At 42.9% G+C, this 26100-nt stretch overlaps 1 protein-coding gene across 2 annotated transcripts in view; it reads right to left on the minus strand.

Moving 5' to 3' along the window:
• The window catches only part of TEDC1 (tubulin epsilon and delta complex 1), a 51586-nt gene that overhangs the window by 24225 nt on the left and 1261 nt on the right, over nucleotides 1-26100 (minus strand). For both annotated transcript variants that reach the window (XM_063438952.1, XM_063438951.1), the window contains exons 2-3: nucleotides 22529-22622; nucleotides 18357-18559 (exon numbers count right to left, since the gene is read on the minus strand). In XM_063438952.1, the coding sequence (XP_063295022.1) occupies nucleotides 18357-18559; nucleotides 22529-22622 (297 nt within the window). The remainder of the gene's footprint in view (nucleotides 1-18356; nucleotides 18560-22528; nucleotides 22623-26100) is intronic.

Raw genomic sequence — 26100 nt, forward strand, 5'->3', positions numbered from 1 at the left:
TCTTTTTCTATTTCTATCTAACTTCTCCTGTGTCCATTCTCTGCAAATCGGGGCATCAGCAGTGCAAAGCCGACAGAGTAAATAACTCCTTAGGTCATCTTAAAAAAAATACTCGTCACTAATTCACGTTCAGGTAAGGATAACAATATTACAATACAAATACGTTCAGTCTCGCATTTATTCCCCCATCCAGTTTGGTCGTGGCTGGTTGTCAGGGTCTTATGAGTCCAATAGCGGTAGTCTTCTCCCGGCTTCTTCGCCTTAAGTTAGTGGTCCCGCGAGGCCAACACCCATCCTCAATTCGGAGGTACTACGCCCCCCGGGCCAAATCATAGTTAGCCGCCTCGCATTTGGTATAGAGAGGGCCTCACTTGTCACCCCCAGTCTATCTTATGACTTCAAGTCACCGAGAGGCCAACACCCCACCACAATTGCTTTGCCACGGTGGCACTAGCTAGTCAGCCAGCACACAAAAAAAAAAAAAAATTCTAACACTACGTTTCCTCTCATGCCCGTAGCATGTCAAACGCTTCAGTACTAGACGATGAACTGTCGGTTGCAAGCACTCCGTCCAGATCTAGCACCCAGCCAAGACAGCCTAGTACCTCATCCAGCTACAGATCCTGGACTGTTCCAAAGATCACAGCCGAGCTGAATAGAAGGAACATTCCCTTCCCGGCTACAGCCAGGAAAGCAGAACTCTTCCGTTTACTTAACACCCAAAATGCGGAGGATTTACCAGGCGACGACACGAAGATCAATTTAGACAATTCGGCAAGGGCTGACCTAGAAATGTGGAATCTGTTTTTATCCTCGTGGAATGGTAGGTCATTATTCATTCCTCCCATCTCCGACGATTCCCCAGTTATCTGGACAGACGCTGCAGCCGGGTACGCAGCAATATTTGGGGACGAATGGGTATATGACAGCTGGCCACCTGAAACTGATACACTAGATAACTTCGACAAAACCTCAGCGTTATTCAAAATCTTTCCCATAGTGGCAGCAGCACACATTTGGGGGAGAGAATTGGAGGGGTAAAGCAGTTAGGTGTTATTCTGATAACATAGCAGCCTGTAGTATAATTAACAAAGGCCGCTCTCAGTCCCTGCCTATTATGAATCTAGTGAGAAAGCTCACATGGTTGGCAGCAAAATTACAGTTTTACGTTTATTGTATGCATGTTCCAGGAATATTCAATAACGCAGCTGACGCTTTGTCACGTTTTAATTTGCAGGAATTTTTCAGACTGCACCCTACAGCGAACAAGCAACCCAAAACTGCCCCGCAGTTCAGAGATCTAATCATGCTTTAGACCAATTATTGGCCCACAGTAGAATTCTAGCTAAGGCAGGGTTATCAGTGAACACAAAAAAAGCATATAGTAGAGCTTTTGGAATGTTTACAAAATTTGTACGCGACTTTAACATAATAAATCATTTTTCTGTAGAAACCATGGTTGCATTTTCAACTTTTGGCCACATCTCGTTAAAACTTGCATACAATACCATCAAACTTTACTTAACAGGTATACAACACTTCATGCTTACTCTCTACCCGAATAAGACCCCTTTCTTATCCACATACCCAATAAAAAAAACATTCTAAAAGGTATCCAGAGACTAAATGACCATAAATCCCTTAAGAGACTCCCAATAGATAGTAACATCTTTAAAGAAATCTCCAAGCTATTAGATAAAAATCCTTTTGAATATTCTACTAACCTGGTAATTAAATCCGCAGCTTATTTGGCCTTTTTCGGGTTCCTACGGCCCAAAGAGTTTTCAGTAGAGAAGAAAACTGACACAGACACTTGCCTTAAACAGGGAAACTTGACTAAATTAAATTATCATTATGTATTAACAATCCCCCGTACAAAAACAAATCAAGCAGGCCCCCCAGTGGAGGTTAAGTATTTCCCTACTGGTTCTAAATGGTGCCCAGTTCAAGTGCTGGATAATTTGTTAAGTCAGCAGATTAGGAATCCAGAACTGCCTCTTTTGTCCCTACAAGGAAAACCACTCACTACAAAACACTTCATGCTATACATACGTTCATTATTACTTAGACTTGGCCTCAATGCAAATTCCTTCTCGGGACATTAATTTCGGATGGGACCAGCCACCACGGCCTCAAGTAATCAAGTTCCATCACATATCATAAAGAGAATGGGACGCTGGAAATCTGCAGTGTACAACCGGTACATTCCAAACCCAGAGAAAGAGATCAGACTCGCTTTCTACAGTATGTCTACATAATGTTACTATTGTGATATTAATAAATAATATAAACATTACATACTTTTTGGCCCTCTTTTTTGCAGGCCTAGCCTCTCGTCGGTTTCGGCACACCTCAACCGACTATTATTTATCAAAACTAAACCTACTTTAAATGTACGCCCCTTTCATAATCCCGTACGCAAATAAAGTATAACGCTCATATTATTCCTTGTATTCCCATATTGCCGTTCGGTCATTTAGCACTGACCTATTCGTACGGTTATAAAACGAACACCGTGTACTAAGCCACATTCGGTTACATCCTATTAAAACATGCTAAAGATATGCACTAATTTCATTTACACAAATTCTACTATATAAACATATATTTCTGTTCGGTCAGTTATTTGCTGATAGCTACATGTCAGTTTATGGTTATGCAAATTAGGTCTAACTACCAGCTTTTTCTTTCTACCTATTTTTGCAGGTTTAAAACATTTTTATTACGTTTTAATCTCTATTACTATTATAACATACGTTTTTCATACACCTAAATGAACTAATAACTTATTCCTTCCAATATTATATATAATTCACACGTCACCTATACAAATAATCCTTGTTCTAATATACACCAAACATATTCTAAACCCGACATACAGATATCAAGTCATTAAACACAATTTCTACAATACCCGTTACATCCACATCTGTACTATTCCTCTTTCATATAATCACGCTGTCACATGTTTTGGCTTTACAGATTGCAGTCGCAGTTTAGAAATTGCCCTTCAAATGTGAGCTTTGCAGAATGGAGTTTCAGTGAATGTCAATGGACTGCGCGAGTTGCAAACAAATGGTCACATTGTGAAAACTATAAGGACTATGGCTTAGCTGTGGACATTTTTAGTGGCAGCAGGGATAGCTGAACGTGTTGATATAAGATTTGTGTAGGTGGGCCTGAAAATGAGGGAGTGGTGGCAGTTTAGAAATCATGTCCTGATTTTTCAGCTTTTGCCAGCTCCCACTCTAGCTTTGCCATTCATTCCTATGGGACAAATTTCGCCACAAGAACGACGATATTCCGTGAACCATTCGCCGAAACGTTCCACAAAGTAATAGCAATCCAATCGGGAACAATCTGCACGTTTTGGTATATTTTTGTCTATGTAGTGTAAAAACTGTGGGAGGAGTTAGGGTGGCAAATTTGGCTATAATAAGAATAATAATAATAATAATAATATATATGTGAGATAACATTAAGTGGTCTTGCTATGCAAGAACACTTAATACTAGAAAAGCTACAATTTCTGGGGAAATTGTGAAGTGTTCTTGCCTCCACCAGTAGTATACAACTGGAGTGGGCGGAGTAACTGTTATTATTTATTTATATAGCACATTTAATTGCAACGTTGTTGCACAGTTACATTAAAACATACAGTTATAAAAAACATTAGCAGGTGCAAATGGCCCTGTCTATGACATCACTTGCTGCTGCAGCCTTGCACAGGTCAGAGTATTTTTGCGGTTGCCATCTTCAAACGGTCGTATTTTAAAAACTATAAATCCTACAGTGAAGAGCTTTATATTGTGAGAATCACAAGACCCAGACCTACATTTTGATGTATAGTATGTCTCTGAGATATTAACAATGAAGGCACAGTCGCAGTTTAGAAATTGCCCTTCAAATGTGAGCTTTGCAGAGCGGAGTTTCAATGAATGTCAATGGAAGGCGTGAGTTGCAAACAAATGGTCATATTGTGAAAACTATCAGGACTATGGCTTAGCCGTGGACATTTCTAGTGGCAGCAGGGATAGCTGAACGTTTTGATATAAGATTTGTGTAGGTGGGCCTGAAAATGAGGGAGTGGTGGCAGTTTAGAAATCATGTCCTGATTTTTCAGCTTTTGCCAGCTCCCACTCTAGCTTTGCCATTCATTCCTATGGGACAAATTTCGCCACAAGAACGACGATATTCCGAGAACCATTCGGCGAAACGTTCCACAAAGTAATAGCAATCCGATCGGGAACAATCTGCACGTTTTGGTATATTTTTGTCTATGTAGTGTAAAAACTGTGGGAGGAGTTAGGGTGGCAAATTTGGCTATAATAAGAATAATAATAATAACTAGAAAAGCTACAATTTCTGGGGAAATTGTGTGAAGTGTTCTTGCCTCCATCAGTAGTCTACAACTAGAGTGGGCGGAGTAACTGTTAGTATTTATTTTTATAGCACATTTAATTGCAATGTTGTTGCCCAAAGTGCTTCACAGTTACATTAAAACATACAGTTATAAAAAAATTAGCAGGTGTAAAAGGCTTTGTCTATGACATCACTTGCTGCTGCAGCCTTGCACAGGTCAGAGTATTTTGGCGGTTGCCATCTTCAAACGGTCGTATTTTAAAAACTATAATTCCTACAGTGAAGAGCTTTATATTGTGAGAATCACAAGACCCAGACCTACATTTTGATGTATAGTATGTCTCTGAGATATTAACAATGAAGGCACAGTCGCAGTTTAGAAATTGCCCTTCAAATGTGAGCTTTGCAGAGTGGAGTTTCAATGAATGTCAATGGAAGGCGTGAGTTGCAAACAAATGGTCATATTGTGAAAACTATAAGGACTATGGCTTAGCCGTGGACATTTCTAGTGGCAGCAGGGATAGCTGAACGTTTTGATATAAGATTTGTGTAGGTGGGCCTGAAAATGAGGGAGTGGTGGCAGTTTAGAAATCATGTCCTGATTTTTCAGCTTTTGCCAGCTCCCACTCTAGCTTTGCCATTCATTCCTATGGGACAAATTTCGCCACAAGAACGACGATATTCCGTGAACCATTCGGCGAAACGTTCCACAAAGTAATAGCAATCCGATCGGGAACAATCTGCACGTTTTGGTATATTTTTGTCTATGTAGTGTAAAAACTGTGGGAGGAGTTAGGGTGGCAAATTTGGCTATAATAAGAATAATAAGAACTAGAAAAGCTACAATTTCTGGGGAAATTGTGTGAAGTGTTCTTGCCTCCATCAGTAGTCTACAACTAGAGTGGGCGGAGTAACTGTTAGTATTTATTTATATAGCACATTTAATTGCAATGTTGTTGCCCAAAGTGCTTCACAGTTACATTAAAACATACAGTTATAAAAAATTAGCAGGTGTAAAAGGCTTTGTCTATGACATCACTTGCTGCTGCAGCCTTGCACAGGTCAGAGTATTTTGGCGGTTGCCATCTTCAAACGGTCGTATTTTAAAAACTATAAATCCTACAGTGAAGAGCTTTATATTGTGAGAATCACAAGACCCAGACCTACATTTTGATGTATAGTATGTCTCTGAGATATTAACAATGAAGGCACAGTCGCAGTTTAGAAATTGCCCTTCAAATGTGAGCTTTGCAGAGTGGAGTTTAAATGAATGTCAATGGAAGGCGTGAGTTGCAAACAAATGGTCATATTGTGAAAACTATCAGGACTATGGCTTAGCCGTGGACATTTCTAGTGGCAGCAGGGATAGCTGAACGTTTTGATATTAGATTTGTGTAGGTGGGCCTGAAAATGAGGGAGTGGTGGCAGTTTAGAAATCATGTCCTGATTTTTCAGCTTTTGCCAGCTCCCACTCTAGCTTTGCCATTCATTCCTATAGGACAAATTTCGCCACAAGAACGACGATATTCCGTGAACCATTCGGCGAAACGTTCCACAAAGTAATAGCAATCCGATCGGGAACAATCTGCACGTTTTGGTATATTTTTGTCTATGTAGTGTAAAAACTGTGGGAGGAGTTAGGGTGGCAAATTTGGCTATAATAAGAATAATAAGAATAATAATAATAATATATATGTGAGATAACATTAAGTGGTCTTGCTATGCAAGAACACTTAACTAGAAAAGCTACAATTTCTGGGGAAATTGTGAAGTGTTCTTGCCTCCACCAGTAGTCTACAACTGGAGTGGGCGGAGTAACTGTTATTATTTATTTACATAGCACATTTAATTGCAACGTTGTTGCCCAAAGTGCTTCACAGTTACATTAAAACATACAGTTATAGAAACCATTAGCAGGTGCAAAAGGCCCTGTCTATGACATCACTTGCTGCTGCAGCCTTGCACAGGTCAGAGTATTTTTGCGGTTGCCATCTTCAAACGGTCGTATTTTAAAAACTATAAATCCTACAGTGAAGAGCTTTATATTGTGAGAATCACAAGACCCAGACCTACATTTTGATGTATAGTATGTCTCTGAGATATTAACAATGAAGGCACAGTCGCAGTTTAGAGATTGCCCTTCAAATGTGAGCTTTGCAGAGTGGAGTTTCAATGAATGTCAATGGACTGCGTGAGTTGCAAACAAATGGTCATATTGTGAAAACTATAAGGAATACGACTTAGCTGTGGACATTTTTAGTGGCAGCAGGGATAGCTGAACGTTTTGATATAAGATTTGTGTAGGTGGGCCTGAAAATGAGGGAGTGGTGGCAGTTTAGAAATCATGTCCTGATTTTTCAGCTTTTGCCAGCTCCCACTCTAGCTTTGCCATTCATTCCTATGGGACAAATTTCACCACAAGAACGACGATATTCCGAGAACCATTCAGCGAAACGTTCCACAAAGTAATAGCAACGCGATCGGGAACAATCTGCACGTTTTGGTGAATTTTTGTCTATGTAGTGTAAAAACTGTGGGAGGAGTTAGGGTGGCAAATTTGGCTATAATAAGAATAATAATAACTAGAAAAGCTACAATTTCTGGGGAAATTGTGAAGTGTTCTTGCCTCCACCAGTAGTATACAACTGGAGTGGGCGGAGTAACTGTTATTATTTATTTATATAGCACATTTAATTGCAACGTTGTTGCACAGTTACATTAAAACATACAGTTAAAAAACATTAGCAGGTGCAAATGGCCCTGTCTATGACATCACTTGCTGCTGCAGCCTTGCACAGGTCAGAGTATTTTTGCGGTTGCCATCTTCAAACGGTCGTATTTTAAAAACTATAAATCCTTCAGTGAAGAGCTTTATATTGTGAGAATCACAAGACCCAGACCTACATTTTGATGTATAGTATGTCTCTGAGATATTAACAAGGAAGGCACAGTCGCAGTTTAGAAATTGCCCTTCAAATGTGAGCTTTGCAGAGTGGCGTTTCAATGAATGTCAATGGACTGCGTGAGTTGCAAACAAATGGTCATATTGCGAAAACAATCAGGACTATGGCTTAGCTGTGGACATTTTTAGTGGCAGCAGGGATAGCTGAACGTTTTGATATAAGATTTGTGTAGGTGGGCTTGAAAATGAGGGAGTAGTGGCAGTTTAGAAATCATGTGCTGATTTTTCAGCTTTTGCCAGCTCCCACTCTAGCTTTGCCATTCATTCCTATGGGACAAATTTCGCCACAAGAACTACGATATTCCGAGAACCATTCAGCGAAACGTTCCACAAAGTAATAGCAACGCGATCGGGAACAATCTGCACGTTTTGGTAAATTTTTGTCTATGTAGTGTAAAAACTGTGGGAGGAGTTAGGGTGGCAAATTTGGCTATAATAAGAATAAGAATAATAATAATAATATATATGTGAGATAACATTAAGTGGTCTTGCTATGCAAGAACACTTAATAATAATAATAATATATATGTGAGATAACATTAAGTGGTCTTGCTATGCAAGAACACTTAATAATATATATGTGAGATAACATTAAGTGGTCTTGCTATGCAAGAACACTTAAATATATATGTGAGATAACATTAAGTGGTCTTGCTATGCAAGAACACTTAATAATAATATATATGTGAGATAACAGTAAGTGGTCTTGCTATGCAAGAACACTTAATAATATATATGTGAGATAACATTAAGTGGTCTTGCTATGCAAGAACACTTAATAATATATATGTGAGATAACATTAAGTGGTCTTGCTATGCAAGAACACTTAATAATCAAATAAACAAAAAGATAGGTGCAAGTGAAATAAATCTATTTCCAAGTCGTAAAAGTCGTAAAATGTTGTAAGGTTCCTAAAACTATGTAGATGGTGTTATACTATTAGAGATCACTAATAAAGGGAGAATAGGAGAAGCCTTCATTTAACCCTATAGGAGACAGAGTATTTAAGCGGTAGATCCAAAAACACTTCTCCTAAGGAGTTTATCCAGGTTCCCCTTCCTTTGATCAAGTTTGACCAATTCTATACCCAAAAATTGGAGTACAGTATGGTCACCTTGATGGAAATTCTTAACATGTCTGGATACTGTAGTTTCAATGTGTCTACTAGTTTTGATAGAGTTAATATGCTCCAGGATCCGTCTTTTAAATGGCCTGAAAGTCTTACCTACATATAATTTATTACATTGGCATCTTATCAGATAAACGAGGCCCTTGGTGTTACAATTGAAGAAGGAGTTCGGGTGGAATGTATCAGACTGAGCACTATTTTGAAAACTTTTGGAGTCCTTACAAATGAAGTTACCCGCTTTGCATCGACCGCATTTGTAAATCCCCAGAAGCTTGTTGGATAACCAATGGGTAGAGATAGATCGTTTTGGACGGTTTGAAGTAGCTATGTACAAGGGCATCCTTAATGTTCTTGCCCCTTCGTGCTATAAGATCCGCGTTTGGGGGAAGGACCTCTTTGAGATGTTCGTCTTGTTTGAGCAGGTGCCAAGAATTAACTTGCTCCCAACCAGCGTCATACGTAGCGATGACTCAAATGTTTAGAGTCAGAAGTATTATGACTTGAGAATGGCGATACATCCTTTCTAAGGCCTTCTCGATCGGTCAAAAGGGCTCGATGATAAGCCCGTTTTAAGCATTTGTGTGGATATCCTTTAGCTCTAAACATTGCACGTAATTCTCTTGCTCTCATTTTGAAATCTTGAACGTCGGAACAATTGCGCCTCAGGTGCAAGTACTGTCCGGTTGGTATACCTCTTTTTAGGGGGGTTGGGTGGAAGCTTCCCCAGTTGAGCAGGCTATTAGTGGCCGTACTTTTTCTAAAGAGGTCAGTTTTGATGATACCATTTGTCTTAGGGATTAGGGTAAGATCCAAAAAATTGAGACTGGGTTTGCCCATTTCCGATGTAAATCTTAAATTAAGATTGTTTTAAGTAGCTGTACAAAGAGGGTGAAATCTTCCATAGTGCCTCTCCAAACGATCATATCATCGTCGATATACCTCTTCCAAGAGAGGATATATCGAATGAATTGATTGGAGAGAGCTGTAAACACTATTTTTTTCTTCCCACCATCCCAGGTGCAGGTTGGCATATGAGGGCGGTAGTATATGCCATTGAACAAACAAATTGTGAGTTAATACAAAGTGAAATAGTTCGATGACAAATTCACTATGTTGATATAGATGTAGACCCCTCTGTAGTAGGAAATACTGTACATGTTTGAGCCCTATACAGTGGGTGATCGAGCTATAGAGCACCTCCACATCTAGGCTACAGAGTATAGAATTAGTAGGCATATTTAGGGTATTGAGATGTGTCAACGTTTGTTTGGTGTCCCTTAATTAAGAGGGAAGATTGGTCACTAGGGGTCGCAAGATATGATCCAAATATATACTAACATTCTGTGTCAAGTTGTTAATTCCTGACACTATGGGTCTACCAGTTGGGTATTTTTTATGGCTTTTAGGTAGACTGTAGAATGTAGAATGTAGATATACGTGGATTTGTGTTGAGCACAAAGTCATATTCTTTTTTAGATATCAAATTATCGAATCCCCTTTGTAAGATTTGTTTCAATTTTCCTAAAAAAATGCTTTTGTTGGGTCTGTTTTCAATACTTTATATGTTGTAGTATCGGAAAGAATTTTCTTAGTGATTGTAACATAGTAGTAGTGTCTAAGATAATGTTTCCCTCTTTATCCGAGGGTTTAATAGTTATCTCCTATTTTGCTTGTTTTTTTAAAGCTTTTAATTTGACTCATGATAAGTTAGAATTAGGTTTGAGAGTGAACTTCAGGGGAGATAAACAATCAATTTCTTTGCAGACCATTTCCAAAAAGGTGTCTACATACTTTGAATCTCCCATTCTTGGGCAATATTCGCTCCTACGGCTAAAGTCTGTGAAGGGACATTGTTCTCTTTCAAGGGGGTCACTTTCTTCTAGCAGCTCTGCTAGCAGTAAAGTAAGCTGATAATCCTTGGGTTCAAGGCCCAATGCTTTGGCCTTTTTTTCATTATTTTGGACATGTGTTTTATGGAGTAAAAGTTTTCGAGCAAATAAGTGGATATCTTTAACCCAGGTAAACTCGTGGAACTGAGACGAAAGATGGACCTCTTTCCAGAAACTCGGACTCCACCTTGGTTAAAAGTATACTGTGATAAATTCACAACTTGATCTCTCTCTAAAATCGATTACTCCGGTGGGATTGCCTCTTTAGTCTCGGTCTTAGGAAGGGGCGTTCTTCGCCCTGTGTCATTTCTAAAAAAAGTGACCCCTTTTTTGAGGCTACCTCTATTCTGTTCATTTGAAGTAGATGGGACAGACAGAGTCCATATCAGAGCCACTTGTCTCATATTCAGAGTTAGATATTTGGTCTCTGTCCACCTTTCTCCTTCTTTGGAATTTTTTATAGATGTTACCAGTTTTAAAATCCCTATGGTCTATCAAGAATTTTTGATGTTTCCTTTGTTTAATGACGGCCTGGGGTCCGATTTGAATTGATCAATTTTATCGATTTCTTTATCCACCTTTGTCTCTATGTCTTGCAGTTTTTTCTTCTCATATTTGCAGATGATTTCCATAAAGTGGGCCGAACATTGCCCTGCCGCTTCCTCCCATTCTTTAATGAAATCATCCTCATCAATATGATTAGAAGGAGTTGTAGGGACTCTCAAACCTCTGGGTATGAGGCCCTTTTTAAGGTAATTCTCAAGCGAGGCAATTTCCCAGCTTGTTCTTATCTGCTGTTTGTAAAGAATAGAGAGTGTATTAAACCCAGCAGTTAAGGTATAATTAGGTTCTTCAATATTCAAATCAGATTCAGAGAACACCAGGTCTGCATCTAGGCACCAAGTAGAGGAATCTTTTTTATTTGAGAGAAACCCAGCCATGTTAGGAAATAATTTGATTAAGTGATCTCTAAAAAAACTCATTTATAATTAAATTCTCAGGGTATAAATTATTACACTTATCAAAGTCTGTTTTGTCTTAATATATATCTGACACGAGAGGATTTATCAAGTGTCCTATGTGGTGTTTGAGTTTATTTATTACTGTGTGATCCCACCCTCTCCTGTCTCTTTTTTTTCCATATTCAGCATTACAACAGACTTGATATACTACATATTTTGTCTCTTTAAAGGGAGGAGTCACCAGCCGCCGGATGTGGCATTTTCACCTGTCCTTATCCAGCCCACGCACTGAAACACGCGTTGGGATCTCTGTTAGCTCTTACTTTTTACACATGGTGGCACTAGGTGTTTGATTCACTTTTATTATTAATTGGTCTAGTTATTTGGTCTAGGGGAGACTGGCAGAGGGATTCTCTCTTTTTTCATCTTTCCTTAAGGGACAGTATAGAACACCCTTGAAGGTGTTTAATTTAGGAGCTTTAGGGATTTTACTCTGGATCTGCATTGCTCTTCCTAAACCTTAACACAAAAAAAAAAAAAAAAATTCGCATAAAGTTAAGGGCTAAGGTCCACTAAACTGACCTTCAAGCGGAGGCATAGCAGGGTTAATCTTACCCAGGTAGTTCCAATGCTCGGGGGGATATGATAGAAACATTTAAATACATAAAGGGAATCAACACAATAAAGGAGGAGACCATATTTAGAAGAAGAAAAACTACCACAACAAGAGGACATAGTTTTAAATTAGAGGGGTAAAGGTTTAAAAATAATATCAGGAAGTATTACTTTACTGAGAGGGTAGTGGTAGTTATTTTTTACCCAGTTGCACTATGGGTACATCTACTACAGGGATAGGCTCTAATAAACACTCTTCTCTTTTTGATGGCAAAAAGATTTAAAGTCTCTTTCCAGGAAAGGTTTCTGAAAGGTTTCTTTCCAGGAAATTTCTATTCCCATAAAATCAGATTTTAAAGGGACACTATAGTCACCCAGACCACTTCAGCTCAATGAAGTGGTCTGGGTGCCAGGTCCCTCAGGTTTTAACCCTTCAGATGCAAACATAGCAGTTTCAGGGAAACTGCTATGTTTATATTTGGGGTTAAGCCAGCCTGTAGTGGCCGTCTTCTGGACAGCCACTAGAGGGGCATCTGCAATGCTGGAGGCATAGGATGCCTCCATCACGCAGAGCGTCCATAGGAAAGCATTGAGAAACACTTTCCTATGGACACTTTGAATGCGTGCACGGCACTGCCGCACATGCGCATTTGGCTCCGCTGACGTCAGCGGGGGAGGAGAGGTCACTAGCGCCGAAGGAGCCCAGCGCTGGAATAAGGTAAGCTGCTGAAGGGGTTTTAATCAGCGCCACGGGAGGGGGACCCTGAGTGTGGGGGCACCCTCAGGGGACTATAGGAAAACCGCTTTGCTTTCTTGACACTATAGTGATCCTTTAACTGTGGATGAAATGGAAATGCTTTCTATTTTTTCCCTTTACTCCTGATTTGTTCCTGATCACACAAAAGTAACCGGACTCTTTAACGAGTTTACCAAAACATTCCTCATGAAAACAAATTTCTTCATCAAAAAAATGATCCTATACTATGTGTTTACGTAGCATGAGCTTTTACTGCTGTATAAAAGGAAGCAGAGGCCTGTGCAGACTGAAAAAGCGGTGGACTGCATGTAAAATGTCTGCTTTAGTTGGAACCAGCTTAGTAAAGCGGACATCTCTGACTTGTTAAATTCGTCTGAAGCTTCCTTACAACAATTAGCGCAATTTTTCATTTGTAGACATCTGGTATGGGTTGGGAACATGAAGAACAGATTAAATGCTTTGATTTTGTAGAGCATTTTCCTTTCTCTGAAGATCTCTCCGCAGCCTCAGGATTAGACATACTAAAGAGAAAAAGTAAATGTATCTTTAACTAGAGAAAACAATTATAAAAAATAAAAATATGAAAAAAATATATATAGCAGGCTGGAAGCATATAAGATAAGAGCAAAAAGTCTTCCCTTAATAGCCTCAAAGTGTGTTGAAGAGCAAGTGAGAAAACACTTGCAACATATTATGAGTGCACCTGGCAAACAGTTAGTTGCTGCTGGGTTATATAGCCTCCTAGGTCCTGTAAAACCAAAATGTGAAAAAAAAAATAAAAAAAAATAATTTTGGCGTCCGAATTCTGAAATCAAGCACGGTGGAGCACATCAGAACCTGTACTTGCGTTCCACCGCCAAGACCTCCCAGCCCATGCACACATGCGCACCTTCACCTTACCCGGTGCGGTATTGGCAGAAGTTATAAGTATTGGTGGAACGCAGGCGCCTGGTGTGCGTTCCACCAGTCCGGGGGCCTGAAGAGAGTACACCCATCGGCCATCCTGAGGAGAAGAATCTGAAGCAGAGCCTCCAGAGCCGCTCCCTCACCTTGCTTCTGCTAAGACAGGGGTAAGCCTGACAACCTCACCTGCCGGAGGCAGGCAAAGAACTGGGGAGCTTTGGGGTTGAAGGCACTTTATAGTGCCAAAGGAGATTTGGTGGAGGTTCTAAAAAATTTGGGGGGTTTTGCCTGCCTTATTTTCCCTTCAGCTTAGAAATCCCTGTTGTAATGCACTGCCTCTAATGTGAAGGCAAAAAAGCAAAGGGGTATATGACATGCAATCAGAAGAGTAGGTGAAAATATTATTAAAATAAAGATCAATAAAAGGTACTTCTAAAGCTCATTTGTACAATATTTAGGGGATAAAAGCATTTACAGACAGTAGGTTCATGGTGGATGGGGAGGGGATACCTCCCTGCATGTGACTTACACAGCCTTCCTAAACACACCCTGTAAAAGATTAATCTAATGTGACTTTACTGCGATTTAATTAAGAATTTCTAATCTCCTGCTCTGTTAATAGCTAGCAAGACCCTGCAGGAGTCTCCTGTATGTAATTAAAGTTCAACTTACAGAGCGAGAGATAAAAACGTCTCAAGTAAGTTAACATGTGATTGAAAATTAAACCTATTTTTCCCCATAAAGGCTATGTGAGTCACAGGTACAGGAGGCTGCACAAACATAAATAAAATTGATTTAACAAAAGTGATTGAACAGTGAGACTTTAGAGACATGATCTATACACCAAAACTGCTTCAGCAAGATAAAGTTGTTTTGTTGACTATAGTGTTCCTTTAAGTAAAATCTTTATTATTATTTTTTTTTTTTTAATGCTGACAATTAGAACAAATTCCAGATAGAAACATTATTTTGAGCATCACATTCCTCTTTTTACGGAGGAATGTGTATAACAAAAGTGCTTAAAAAATGAAAGTGATTTACAGGCAGCTCTATACACTTGTGTGGAAATATCCTCTATTCCACTAAACAAATTTGTAGATTTTAGTGCGGTGTAAGTGACAGAGACCTACACCTATAAGTGGAGCGCTCAAACACATATATAGCTTACCAAGCGTTATTTCATTCAATGGTACAGTATGGGGTACATGTCAGAGAAAATACAAAAAGATACAATATAGTGCAGATGGTATTTTTTTTTTTTTTAATTCTTTATTTTTGTAGTGCATTGAGTAACAAAGCATGGTATCATAGACATTTCTCAAATTGCAAAATACAACAGTAATAAGTATCAGAAGACGTCAGAGTTGCTGCACTTTTTGTAATTAAGTAGAAACGTTTCAGGGTCATAGTTCTATGTGTAGAGTGACAGAAAAAGACAAGTTTAGGTTTAGAACTATAGATAAACTTCAGATTATTTAGACCACTGGGCCCAAGGACACAATAGTAGAACGGACAAGCTGGTACCGCCACAGCAGCTGGTGCAGGCAGACACACTGACATATGTGAACAGTCGTATGGCATAGATATTCAGTGCACATTGTTTGTTAGTATTCAGAGTATGTGGCAGGTGGAGAGATGAACAGGCTTAACTAATTTAACTTACTGCTAGCTTAAGTGCATGCCTGTATGCATGCTTGATGACAAGAGTAGTCAGGTATTAAGTGGCACACAGGCATACAGTAAACCTTCCACAAGATTGATAGTAATTGGTGCTCAGTGGTTTGTACAGTTGTGGTGCAAAGTTTAACACCTGTTCCTGTAATGCCCTAACAGCAGTAACACGATTTGTAAGATACACATTCTAACAGATTCGAGACATATGCGGTCAATGCACACATTTCGGTTAGGTAACAAATTTACAAGCTAGTTGAGTATGTCTGTGCTAGGGAGAAAAAATTTGGTACACAACATGAGCTGGAGATAGCATCGGTAGTATGCTACTTCTAATTGTGGAATATAGCGATAGTATGAGCTACAAACTGTGATCAAAGGAGCACCGCTCAGGGATTTAGGTAATATTATGCAAACATGTGTAAAACAGTTAAAGAAAATTCGAAATAAGAAGGAAAAAGTACTTAAACTGCACTAGTTTTCAGCTAGTATTGCGGGTAGTTGCGGACAGTTCATGACCCCAGGATTTGCGATGGATCTCCTCGGTGAGCCGCAGGTATGAACAGGCAAATTCTCGCGGGATCCTAGTGAGTGGATGTCGAGGGTGTCGGTTGAAATGGTGTTGCGGCTACAGTCCAAGGGTCTGCAGGGTATCAAGGCTTTTGGCAGCAGTATTGATTTTCGTCCAGGAAGCTTGTCCTTAGACCCTGTGGCGTCGGAAGGTCAGACAGCCCTGGTGTGACCTCCGCCATGGAAGGTAAGTCCCCGGTCAGCCGACTCCCGATAGCGGGAAGCGCAGTGACCCTGGAAGGTGGTGATTAACATGTGGGTCCAGTGGCAGGTGCCATCGAGGTTTGTTTCTCCCCCTCTGTTGATACATAGGAGCCGGCTGTGTGTTTCGTGCATGAGTGCAGTGGGTGGACTGGGCCGGCTCGCTGAGTGTGTGAGCCGGCAGCCGGTGTCTCCTCTGGGTGCTCGTCGTCCGAGGCTGTGCGCTGTGCGCAGCCTGGGTTTCAGGCAAGTGAGCTCTGGTAGCAGGACGGCTCGTATAGAGTCGAGGTGTCCTCCGTGCCTTCCTCCGCCTTTTCATTATAGTCAGCCGCTCGGTGCCCCTAAGTGGTACAGGCTGTGGTGCTTCTGTTGCCGCTAGCTTTTGTTTTGGTTCTGTGGGTGCAGGTCCTTGTGCCTGTTCAGCGAGTTTCTCCCAGAGTTGCGCCCAAAAGCGATCAAACGCCCTTGTTATGCTGTCCTCGTGGGGAGCCCAGGGATCTGGATTTTGTGTGGTGGCCATCTTTGCAGCCAGCATGTCAGATTGCGGTGTCAGTTGCTCTGTGCTTTTAAGCAGTTCCTTGTGCCTGTTGCTTCGTGGGGACCGGGATAACCCCCCCCCGGCCCATAGGGGGGGGGGAAGCGTGGCCCGGCTCGTCGTTGATTTGTAGGCGAGGCAGTGGATCGGCCGCGTCCGCCGCCTCAGTGTCGTTTGTAGGCCGCAAAGACTGTTAAAGCCCATAAAGCTCTCAGCAGGGTAGTAGAAATTGGTACCCGGCCTCTCCCGTGCCTTCAGAGATTAGGTTCAGCCGGTACTTTAGAGCAGGTTTCAAGTTTTGGGCCAATTTCTCTGTATTTGCCCAGGAGCTCCTTCAGCATGCGTCCTGCTTGCTTGGTAGTCAGGCCCCGCCCCCTGTCCACCCTTTTTTTAATGGGCTAGTCGTCAAATGCTTATTGTCTCATTTAAGTTGTTTGGGGAACTTGGGTGCCATCTTACCTTAAGGTGTTAAGCCGTTTTCTAACGATTTAACGCCAAAATTCAGGTCCCAGGGTAGTGTGCACACTGCTTACCATGTCCTCTGCTTAACCGCCATACTTATAAGGAATTGTTGCCTTCGGCATTTGTGATTGGTTGAAAAGCCAACGCTCTCAGGCTGTCACTGGCCGTCCATTGAGAGTAACAGTACCAGTGCAGATGGTATTTAACCCCTTAAGGACACATGACATGTGTGACATGTCATGATTCCCTTTTATTCCAGAAGTTTGGTCCTTAAGGGGTTAAAGTGGCAATGCAATAATTATAATATCGTGATGAATTATACACTCACATTTCAATGAGCATGTATTTGCCTAAAATTACAACAAAAATAAGGATTTTCAGTCCTTGAATAATGCAACAAAAAAAAAAAAAGAAAAAACCCACAACGAGTACATATTCACTTTTAAAAACCTATAATTGTGGCCAACGATCTTCCTCTTGATCATATTCCAGAGGTTTTTAACAGGGTTCATGTCTGGAGATCAAGCCTGGATTTAGTGGTCCTCCATCCTCACCTTGGTTGTCCTGGCTGTGTGGCATGGAGCATTGTAGTGCTGAAAAAAATCAACTCTTTGAGTTGGGGGTTCATTGTCAGAGCAAAAGGAAGCATGTTTCCTTCCTTATGTGGGTTGATTCATGTGTCCTTCACAAAGATGAATCTTCACGATTTCAGCCTTGATGAGGCACCCTCAAAATCAACACTACTCCTCCACCAAAATTTTACTGTGGATACCAGACACTGTGGCATGCAGGTCTCTGTCTAACCATTAGACGTGTTGGGCACAGCTGAAAATTGGATTCAGAGAATATGACCTTACTCCAGTGCTCATCATCCCTCTTCTCAAGGCAAACCTAACAGACCAATATTTAGGGATTACCCGGGTCTAGAGTCCAAGGTGTTTTTAGTTTTTTTTGTGGTTTCTTTTTTTTTTTAAATCATCATGACCACCAGATTTGTATCCTATGTCTTAGTAAAAGTTATGTTTTATTTATATCTTGATAGTTATTAGTTCACAAGGGTTACACTGAATACTCATAATAATCACTCCTTATTTAGTTTGATTGTTTTGTGTATTTAATATTTTAGGGGTTATCCCTCATTCAGGAGTTACACATTGGCCAACCGTTATTTACTATTTTAGAACTGAATAGAGCGCCAACATATTTCTGTTAAACTAGGATTGTCTAAATAGAAAAGTGTTGAATTAGCTTGGGAAACAGAATCAAAGACACACTAGAACATAAAAATACCAAAAGCACCTCAGGATCATTATTCAACAGAAGTTAAAAATACAAACCACACAACTGTCCAGCTCATCATCCAGTCTGACTCTAATCAATTCCAGGAATTTCTCAAGAAGTTTGAATTTTTTCAAGAGCCAAGAAAAAGCAAGAAGCAATTCTCTACTACCTTCAGACCCATCACAGGGAAGGTCGTAGAAAGCTGATCTTCCATATCCCTGATGTCGAAGTACACATTTCACATATTTTGCTTGATTTTCTGCAAAGAAAGATGAAAAAAAAAAAAAGAAGAAGAGGTTTTCATTTGTAAAAACTAGAACAATAAAATGAAAAAGAAAAAAAAAAGGGAAGCAATGGGGTAGGAAAGAGTCTTCAGTTTTAATTCATTTAACTTTAAAATTAATAATTCTGAGCAGCAAGAGTCAGTATATCAGGCAACCACCTTCGACAGGAGCATCTCATCAGAGGCGGCTCTCTAATTAGGCGGTTTAGGCGGCCGCCTAAGGCCTCGCGCTGACTGGGGCCTCGCGGCCGCCTAAACCGCCTGTGGGCAGAGTGACCGAGGACCTGACACCAGGAGGGGGCCCGGCGGCTTGTCCGGTATGCCGCCAGGTGCGAGGCCCCTCCTGGCTGCCCGGCCAGCCACCGCAGACACTGGTCTGCAGCTCCGCAGTGTGCAGAGCTGCAGACCATGTGATTTGCGAGAATTGGCAACGCTCTGAAATCTCGCAAGATTACACGGTGGCCACCGGACCACCAGGGAGCCCACTGGACCACCAGAGAAATTAAGGTAGGCTCACCATCACCCCCCTCCACACTCAGCCTCACCCCCCTTCACCCTCCCAGTCACCATCACCACCCTCAGCCTCACCATCCCCCCACCACCCTCAGCCTCCCCACCCCATCACCCTCAGCCTCACCATCCCCCCATCACCCACAGCCTCACCATCCCCCCATCACCCACAGCCTCAACATCCCCCCATCACCCACAGCCTCAACATCCCCCCATCACCCACAGCCTCAACATCCCCCCATCACCCACAGCCTCAACATCCCCCCATCACCCACAGCCTCAACATCCCCCCCATCCCCCATATCACCCCCCACCACCCTCAGCCTCACCACCCCCAACCACCCTCAGCCTCACCACCCCCAACCACCCTCAGCATCACCCCACTCAGCCTCACCCCCACCCCCCTCAGCATCACCCCCACCACACTCAGCCTCACCCCCCTTCACCCTCGCAATCACCATCACCACCCTCAGCCTCACTCCCCCTTCTCCCTCAGCCTCACCTCCCCCCCACCCTCAGCATAACCCTCCCACCACCCTCAGCATAACCCTCCGTCACCACCCTCAGCCTCACCCCACTCACTCTCACATTACCATCACCCCCCCGCTCCCTCTCACCTTACCATCACCCCCCGCTCCCTCTCACCTTACCATCACCCCCCGCTCCCTCTCACCATCACCCCTCCGCTCCCTCTCACCATCACCCCTCCGCTCCCTCTCACCATCACCATCAACCCCCCGCTCCCTCTCCCCTTCACCCCCCCTCTCCCCATCACCATCACCCCCCCTCTCCCAATCACCATCACCCCCCCTCTCCCAATCACCATCACCCCCCCTCTCCCAATCACCATCACCCCCCCTCTCCCAATCACCATCACCCCCCCTCTCCCAATCACCATCACCCCCCCTCTCCCAATCACCATCACCCCCCCTCTCCCAATCACCATCACCCCCCCTCTCCCAATCACCATCACCCCCCCTCTCCCAATCACCATCACCCCCCTCTCACCCAATCACCATCACCCCCCTCTCACCCAATCACCATCACCCCCCTCTCACCATCACCCCCTCTCCCTCTCACCACCACACCATCACCCCCCCTCTCCCTCTCACCATCACCCCCCCTACACACAACACACTTCAAGCAGCTACCCCATACACATAGGGTCTCAGACAAAAACACAAACATGCTCAGAGACATACATTCACACACACAAGGATACTCTCTGTCAGACACACTCTCAGGTAGACAGTGCATCAATGTGTATATGTGACACTCTTTTGTTAGTAGGGCCTCATGTTTGCGTTTCGCCTAAGGCCTCATAAAGTCTAGAGCCGCCTCTGCATCTCATTCTGTGTATAGGGTCTGACTATCTCATAAAACACTGTCCATAATATTCATATGGAATACGTAGATCATATCCAAAATATTTTTTTATATAAAATAAACAAATATATATAGCACTTTATTTAAAATATTTAAAACAATCCTAAACCATTCTTTGACAAAGTCTAAAAATTTAAAAGACCACTATAGTGCCAGGAAAACATACTCGTTTTCCTGGCACTATAGTGCCCTGAGGGTGACCCCACCCTCAGGGACCCCCTCCCGCCAGGCTCTGGGGAGAATAAAGGGTTAAAACTTACCTTTCTCCAGCGCCGGGCGGGGAGCTCTCCTCCTCCTCTCCGCCTCCGATCCTCCCTTTCGGCTGAATGCGCATGCGGGGCAAGAGCTGCGCGCGCATTCAGCCGGTCTCATAGGAAAGCATTAAGCTGGTCTCATAGGAAAGCATTAAGCTGAAGTGGTCTGGGTGCCTAAGGTGGTCCTTTAACTAACCTAGTTATAAAAAGCTAGATAAATTTGCTGATATACTGCAAGTGTAAAAAGAGCAATGAGGTGTTGCTGCACTCGACAGAAAAATTCCATTCCCCACGCAGCTAATAGAGCCAGTCAGGGAAGGTGATTTGAGCTTAATTTTGTAACAAAATGCAATTTTAGGGGCGTGATCTCTATGCCGACTGCCTAAACTGCCGATAGCTGTGTAATGGACGGCCAACCAGCTGAAATGGATACTAATACTGAGGAGAAGATACATTTTCATGAGAAAGCACCCTGGCAGGGACCGAGGTGATTCAAGCCAATACAGAGGCTAAGGAGGTTGGAGATCTGACGTGGCTGCGCCCCACTGCCAACATGGCCTCTACTCAAAGACACCTTTGAAAGGTAAGAGTAGGGGTACCTACGGACACTACCCACCATGAGGAGCCGACCTGGACGGCCCGAGCGGAACCTGGTACTGCTGGGCGTCTGATGGCACCCCACGATGAATGCTGGCCTGCAGGAAAAGTGAGTGCCGGGGGGGGGGGGGGGGGGGAGGGGAGGGGGGCAGACGGAGACTCACCGCGGCCGAGCCATGGGAGGCCCTCATCGGACTCATATTAACAGCAGCCCTGCTCCTATACTGTTAAAGCTCTTATTATAAATACTTTATGCATTCATTAATATCGCATGCTTGAGACATAACTTACTAGGCGCTACTAATGCATTCTATATAATTTGTTTGTTTATATATCCCTTTACCAGTATTGCATCGTTAGCTACAGTCCACATCAGACTGCGCATTGTAGGATGATCACTTCTTCTAAAAATGCATTAGACGGGTTACATATTCCTCTGCATGTATTGCATAATAACATACAGTTTACTTACAAGATATCACTGATTGATGGGCATTGGACATTGCAGCAAGCAACGACTCTCAACTATGTTTCTATAATCACTGCAGGATCTGCTCGTCAGCATCCAACTAAGTTAGCATGTTATGTAGCCGTAAACCAACCCTCATGCCTAGATTAGTTGGCATGTATGCTTAGGCGTAGGCGATTATGCACCCTACAGGGTCAGTTATTGAATTAACATGTCACATAGCCGAGAGCAGGCCAGGCAGGCCATGGGTTACGCTAACAGTTAACACTTAACGAGGGAATACAGCCCAGTCCAAACGACTCATGGACGGACAGACACTTACACTATACAGCTTTAAGGAAGTCGAAAATAGTTTAAATTGTGTTTCACGCTCCCTTAAACGCAGTTGTTTCCAGAACAGATAGGTTGCTACCACATAGTATCTCATGTCACCAGCAAAGTCATATTAGCATGACTAGCCAGACGAGACGTTTCAATGCTGCTTCACCAGCCATATTACAACACGCATTGCACCTCATCGCATTTTATATCTATAATTTTGCAAATACTCGCTTTCTATAATTGCTCTCACTCTGTTAGCTCTCCAATACGTTGATTCAAAAGTGATAACTGAAACTGAATAATTAAAAAGAGATATATATATATATACACACACACACACACAAAATGTATTTTTAAGGACTAGGTACAATGACACATAACTTTTAAGGTGACTTTTTTTTTACTTACCCAAACCCTTCTTTTCATTTGCTAATGAAGAACAATTATTCCTTTGGTATGTTTGCTGCAATAAGCAATACAGCAGCTTCCAAAACTCTGAAGCCTAAGATATCAAACAATCATTGTATTATTAACAGTAATTATATACTTATAAAATAAATACTCAAGATTATAAAACAGAAAAACAGTGAGTAGAACTATAGAACTGTGTATCTTAGTCAATGTGATCTATTTGGATTTTACAAAGGCATTTTATAAGGTTCAGCACGTTATTGTACAAATTTAAAGGAAGTGGTTTAGATGAAAACAATCGTTAATTAAATATATATCACAGATATGAGTGGTTAATGGAAACTTTACAAGTTGGATGACTTACTGCAGAGGAAAGAGTTCTTCAAAGTAAGAACAAGAAGAATGTTGAATTCTTTACCTAAAAAGGGTTGTTTTATCAAATACTGTAGAGACTTTTAAAAAAGGTCTAGGTGATGTTTTGGAAAACAGAATATAGCTGAGAACATGCAGCAGTGCATCACTCAATCAATGCATCTCTATAGGAAACATTAAGCGCCCCATGAAGAGCGTGGAGACGCTGAACCCCAGTGACTGCCACTAGATGTGTTCTGGACACCAATATATAAACTGCCTTTTTTTCTGAAACGGCAGTGTTTACAGTGCTAACACTGGAGGAACATGCTCTAGACACCAGAAATACTGCTTTAAGCTGTTGTGGTTCTGGTGACTATAGTGTCCCTTTAATGCAGGTGGCAACAGTGTGTTGAACCAAGGAGATAGCCATGTGCCCCTTGGAATCAAGAATAATTTTTTCCCTGTTTGTGACACAATTGGAAATGGTTTCAAACTGTTTTTTTTTTTTTTTTGCCTACAGAAACAGAAGCATGGACGGTTGAACTTGATGGACAGGAGTTTTTTTTTTTTACCCTTTTATTATGTAAAAAGGTACAAAAATAGCAAAGGAGCACTAAGGAGTGTAAAGGGAAACATAAAGGCATCTGTTGCACTGCAAGCTTTAAAAACCGTTTATGTACGTACGTACGTACGTACGTACGGCCCATATTAATTGACTAGTTACAAACTTTATGGATGATAGAGTGATGGAGGAGATCGGGGGGGTCAAAACGAGGGGCAGTACGGACATGCTGCAAGTGCCACAACATAACTTCCGCAGGCCCTGAGAATGTTAAGGTGAGCTTTACATTGAAATAACTTGTGAATAAGTGAATAAGCCCCATACATACTACACAACCCCACCCCTCTTATGTATTTTGAGTCCTGTACTTCCATCACAAGGCAGGTGTGATGTTGCCGAAAGGTGCATTCTACAGAGCCAGTACTGACAGGCTCTTGTCCATGTGAGTGGTTCAAAACCATTATCCACCACTAATTTCAATACCAAGTACCATCTGCATTATATTCTCTGTATATTTATGTTTTTCATGTATCCAAATTTAGTATATGCCACTAAACAAGCAACATTGCATGTTTATGTCTTAGAGCGCTCGACTATTACACATAGATTTCAAACACTTATATAACACCAAATGCACATTCTGTGCAACTCTGACTTGCTCAGGACATTGTGCTGCCTGGGTCCAAGGATGACATGCTGCCCCCTCTATGAAATGTGTGCCTGCGTACGTGCTGGGGATGTAGCATGCGCCTGCGTACGTGCTGGGGATGTAGCATGCGCCTGCGTACGTGCTGGGGATGTAGCATGCGCCTGCGTACGTGCTGGGGATGTAGCATGCGCCTGCGTACGTGCTGGGGATGTAGCATGCGCCTGCGTACGTGCTGGGGATGTAGCATGCGCCTGCGTACGTGCTGGGGATGTAGCATGCGCCTGCGTACGTGCTGGGGATGTAGCATGCGCCTGCGTACGTGCTGGGGATGTAGCATGCGCCTGCGTACGTGCTGGGGATGTAGCATGCGCCTGCGTACGTGCTGGGGATGTAGCATGCGCCTGCGTACGTGCTGGGGATGTAGCATGCGCCTGCGTACGTGCTGGGGATGTAGCATGCGTCTGCGTACGTGCTGGGGATGTAGCATGCGTCTGCGTACGTGCTGGGGATGTAGCATGCGTCTGCGTACGTGCTGGGGATGTAGCATGCGTCTGCGTACGTGCTGGGGATGTAGCATGCGTCTGCGTACGTGCTGGGGATGTAGCATGCGTCTGCGTACGTGCTGGGGATGTAGCATGCGTCTGCGTACGTGCTGGGGATGTAGCATGCGTCTGCGTACGTGCTGGGGATGTAGCATGCGTCTGCGTACGTGCTGGGGATGTAGCATGCGTCTGCGTACGTGCTGGGGATGTAGCATGCGTCTGCGTACGTGCTGGGGATGTAGCATGCTTTCAAGCCACCCAATCAGAGTGCTCTGTGTCATTTTACACAGCGTGGGAAAGTTCTTTTGAATTGCTATATCACTATACTCCCCTGGGAATATATTCACTTGCTCTTTTAAGAGCATATTGCTACACTCTCATGGAGGAGAGGTCTACCCACTGGAAGCTGGGTCCAGGGTGGGTGAAGGATGGCGAGACCCCAGCCACGCTGTAACACTGGAAGTGGGGACTACAGTGCGGATGGTGTAGTGCAGGGGTAGGCAACCTACGGCACTAGTGCCATGCACGGCACTCGAGGTGTCTTTGCACGGCACTCGAGGCTGCTAGAGCCAAACAGGCTCTGGCCTATCAGGAGTCCCAGTAAAACTTCAGATATTTGCTAATCCAAAAAGGTGGTGAAGGACAATCCTCAAATTATGCATTGCAGCACGTAGAAGAAGTGATCTCAGATCACTTCCTCCCAGCACTAGTGAATGGGAAACCACACAGTAGTAGAGCAGCACGCAGTTGCAGCTCCTGTCTTTGACATGTACCTGGCCGGCCTGGTCCCCACTGGAACCCAAGGAAGTCACCCACACTGCTAGATATACACAGAAATGCAGAATAACCCTTCCCACCATACAAATAATAGACAGCCCACACACAAACATACACACAATCCGAACAAACGCAACACCACTAACAATCCACATACATGCACACAACCCCACGACTCCACCAAAGTGGATGTGACATATCCATCCACACACACAATTCCACAAGCAGCCCCCATACACAGCTTACATTCATATGTATCATACACAATACCATAAACTACTCATGAACATATACAATATAATAGCTCATATATGAAGGGCCGTCTTTAACACGGGGCAAACGGGGCAGCTGCACCGTGAGCCCCGCTGGCCTCAACTATTTCTCACCCCCCAGCCGGTAATCCGCACACTAAGAAGGCCGACCGGCTGGCCCATGCACAAAGGGTCACCCGGTGGGCTTCTGTCAGCAGAGGTCTGGTTGTGCTTTTCGGCAGCAGGCTGGGAGGAAGGGACGGCCGTGCATCACTTCCTCCCACAAAGAGAGGAGCGCGCGGGAAAGAAAAGTAGGCAGAGTGGAGGGGGGCTGGCCGAGAGAGCCAGACCCCAACTCCCAACACCTTCAGCCACCAGCAGGAAAGGTAGGAAACTGGAGGGTGGGTTTAAAAGTGTAAATTTTGTGTGTGTTA

The sequence above is a fragment of the Pelobates fuscus genome, chromosome 13, assembly GCF_036172605.1.
Source record: "Pelobates fuscus isolate aPelFus1 chromosome 13, aPelFus1.pri, whole genome shotgun sequence".
In the NCBI taxonomy this organism is placed as follows: Eukaryota; Metazoa; Chordata; class Amphibia; order Anura; family Pelobatidae; genus Pelobates; species Pelobates fuscus.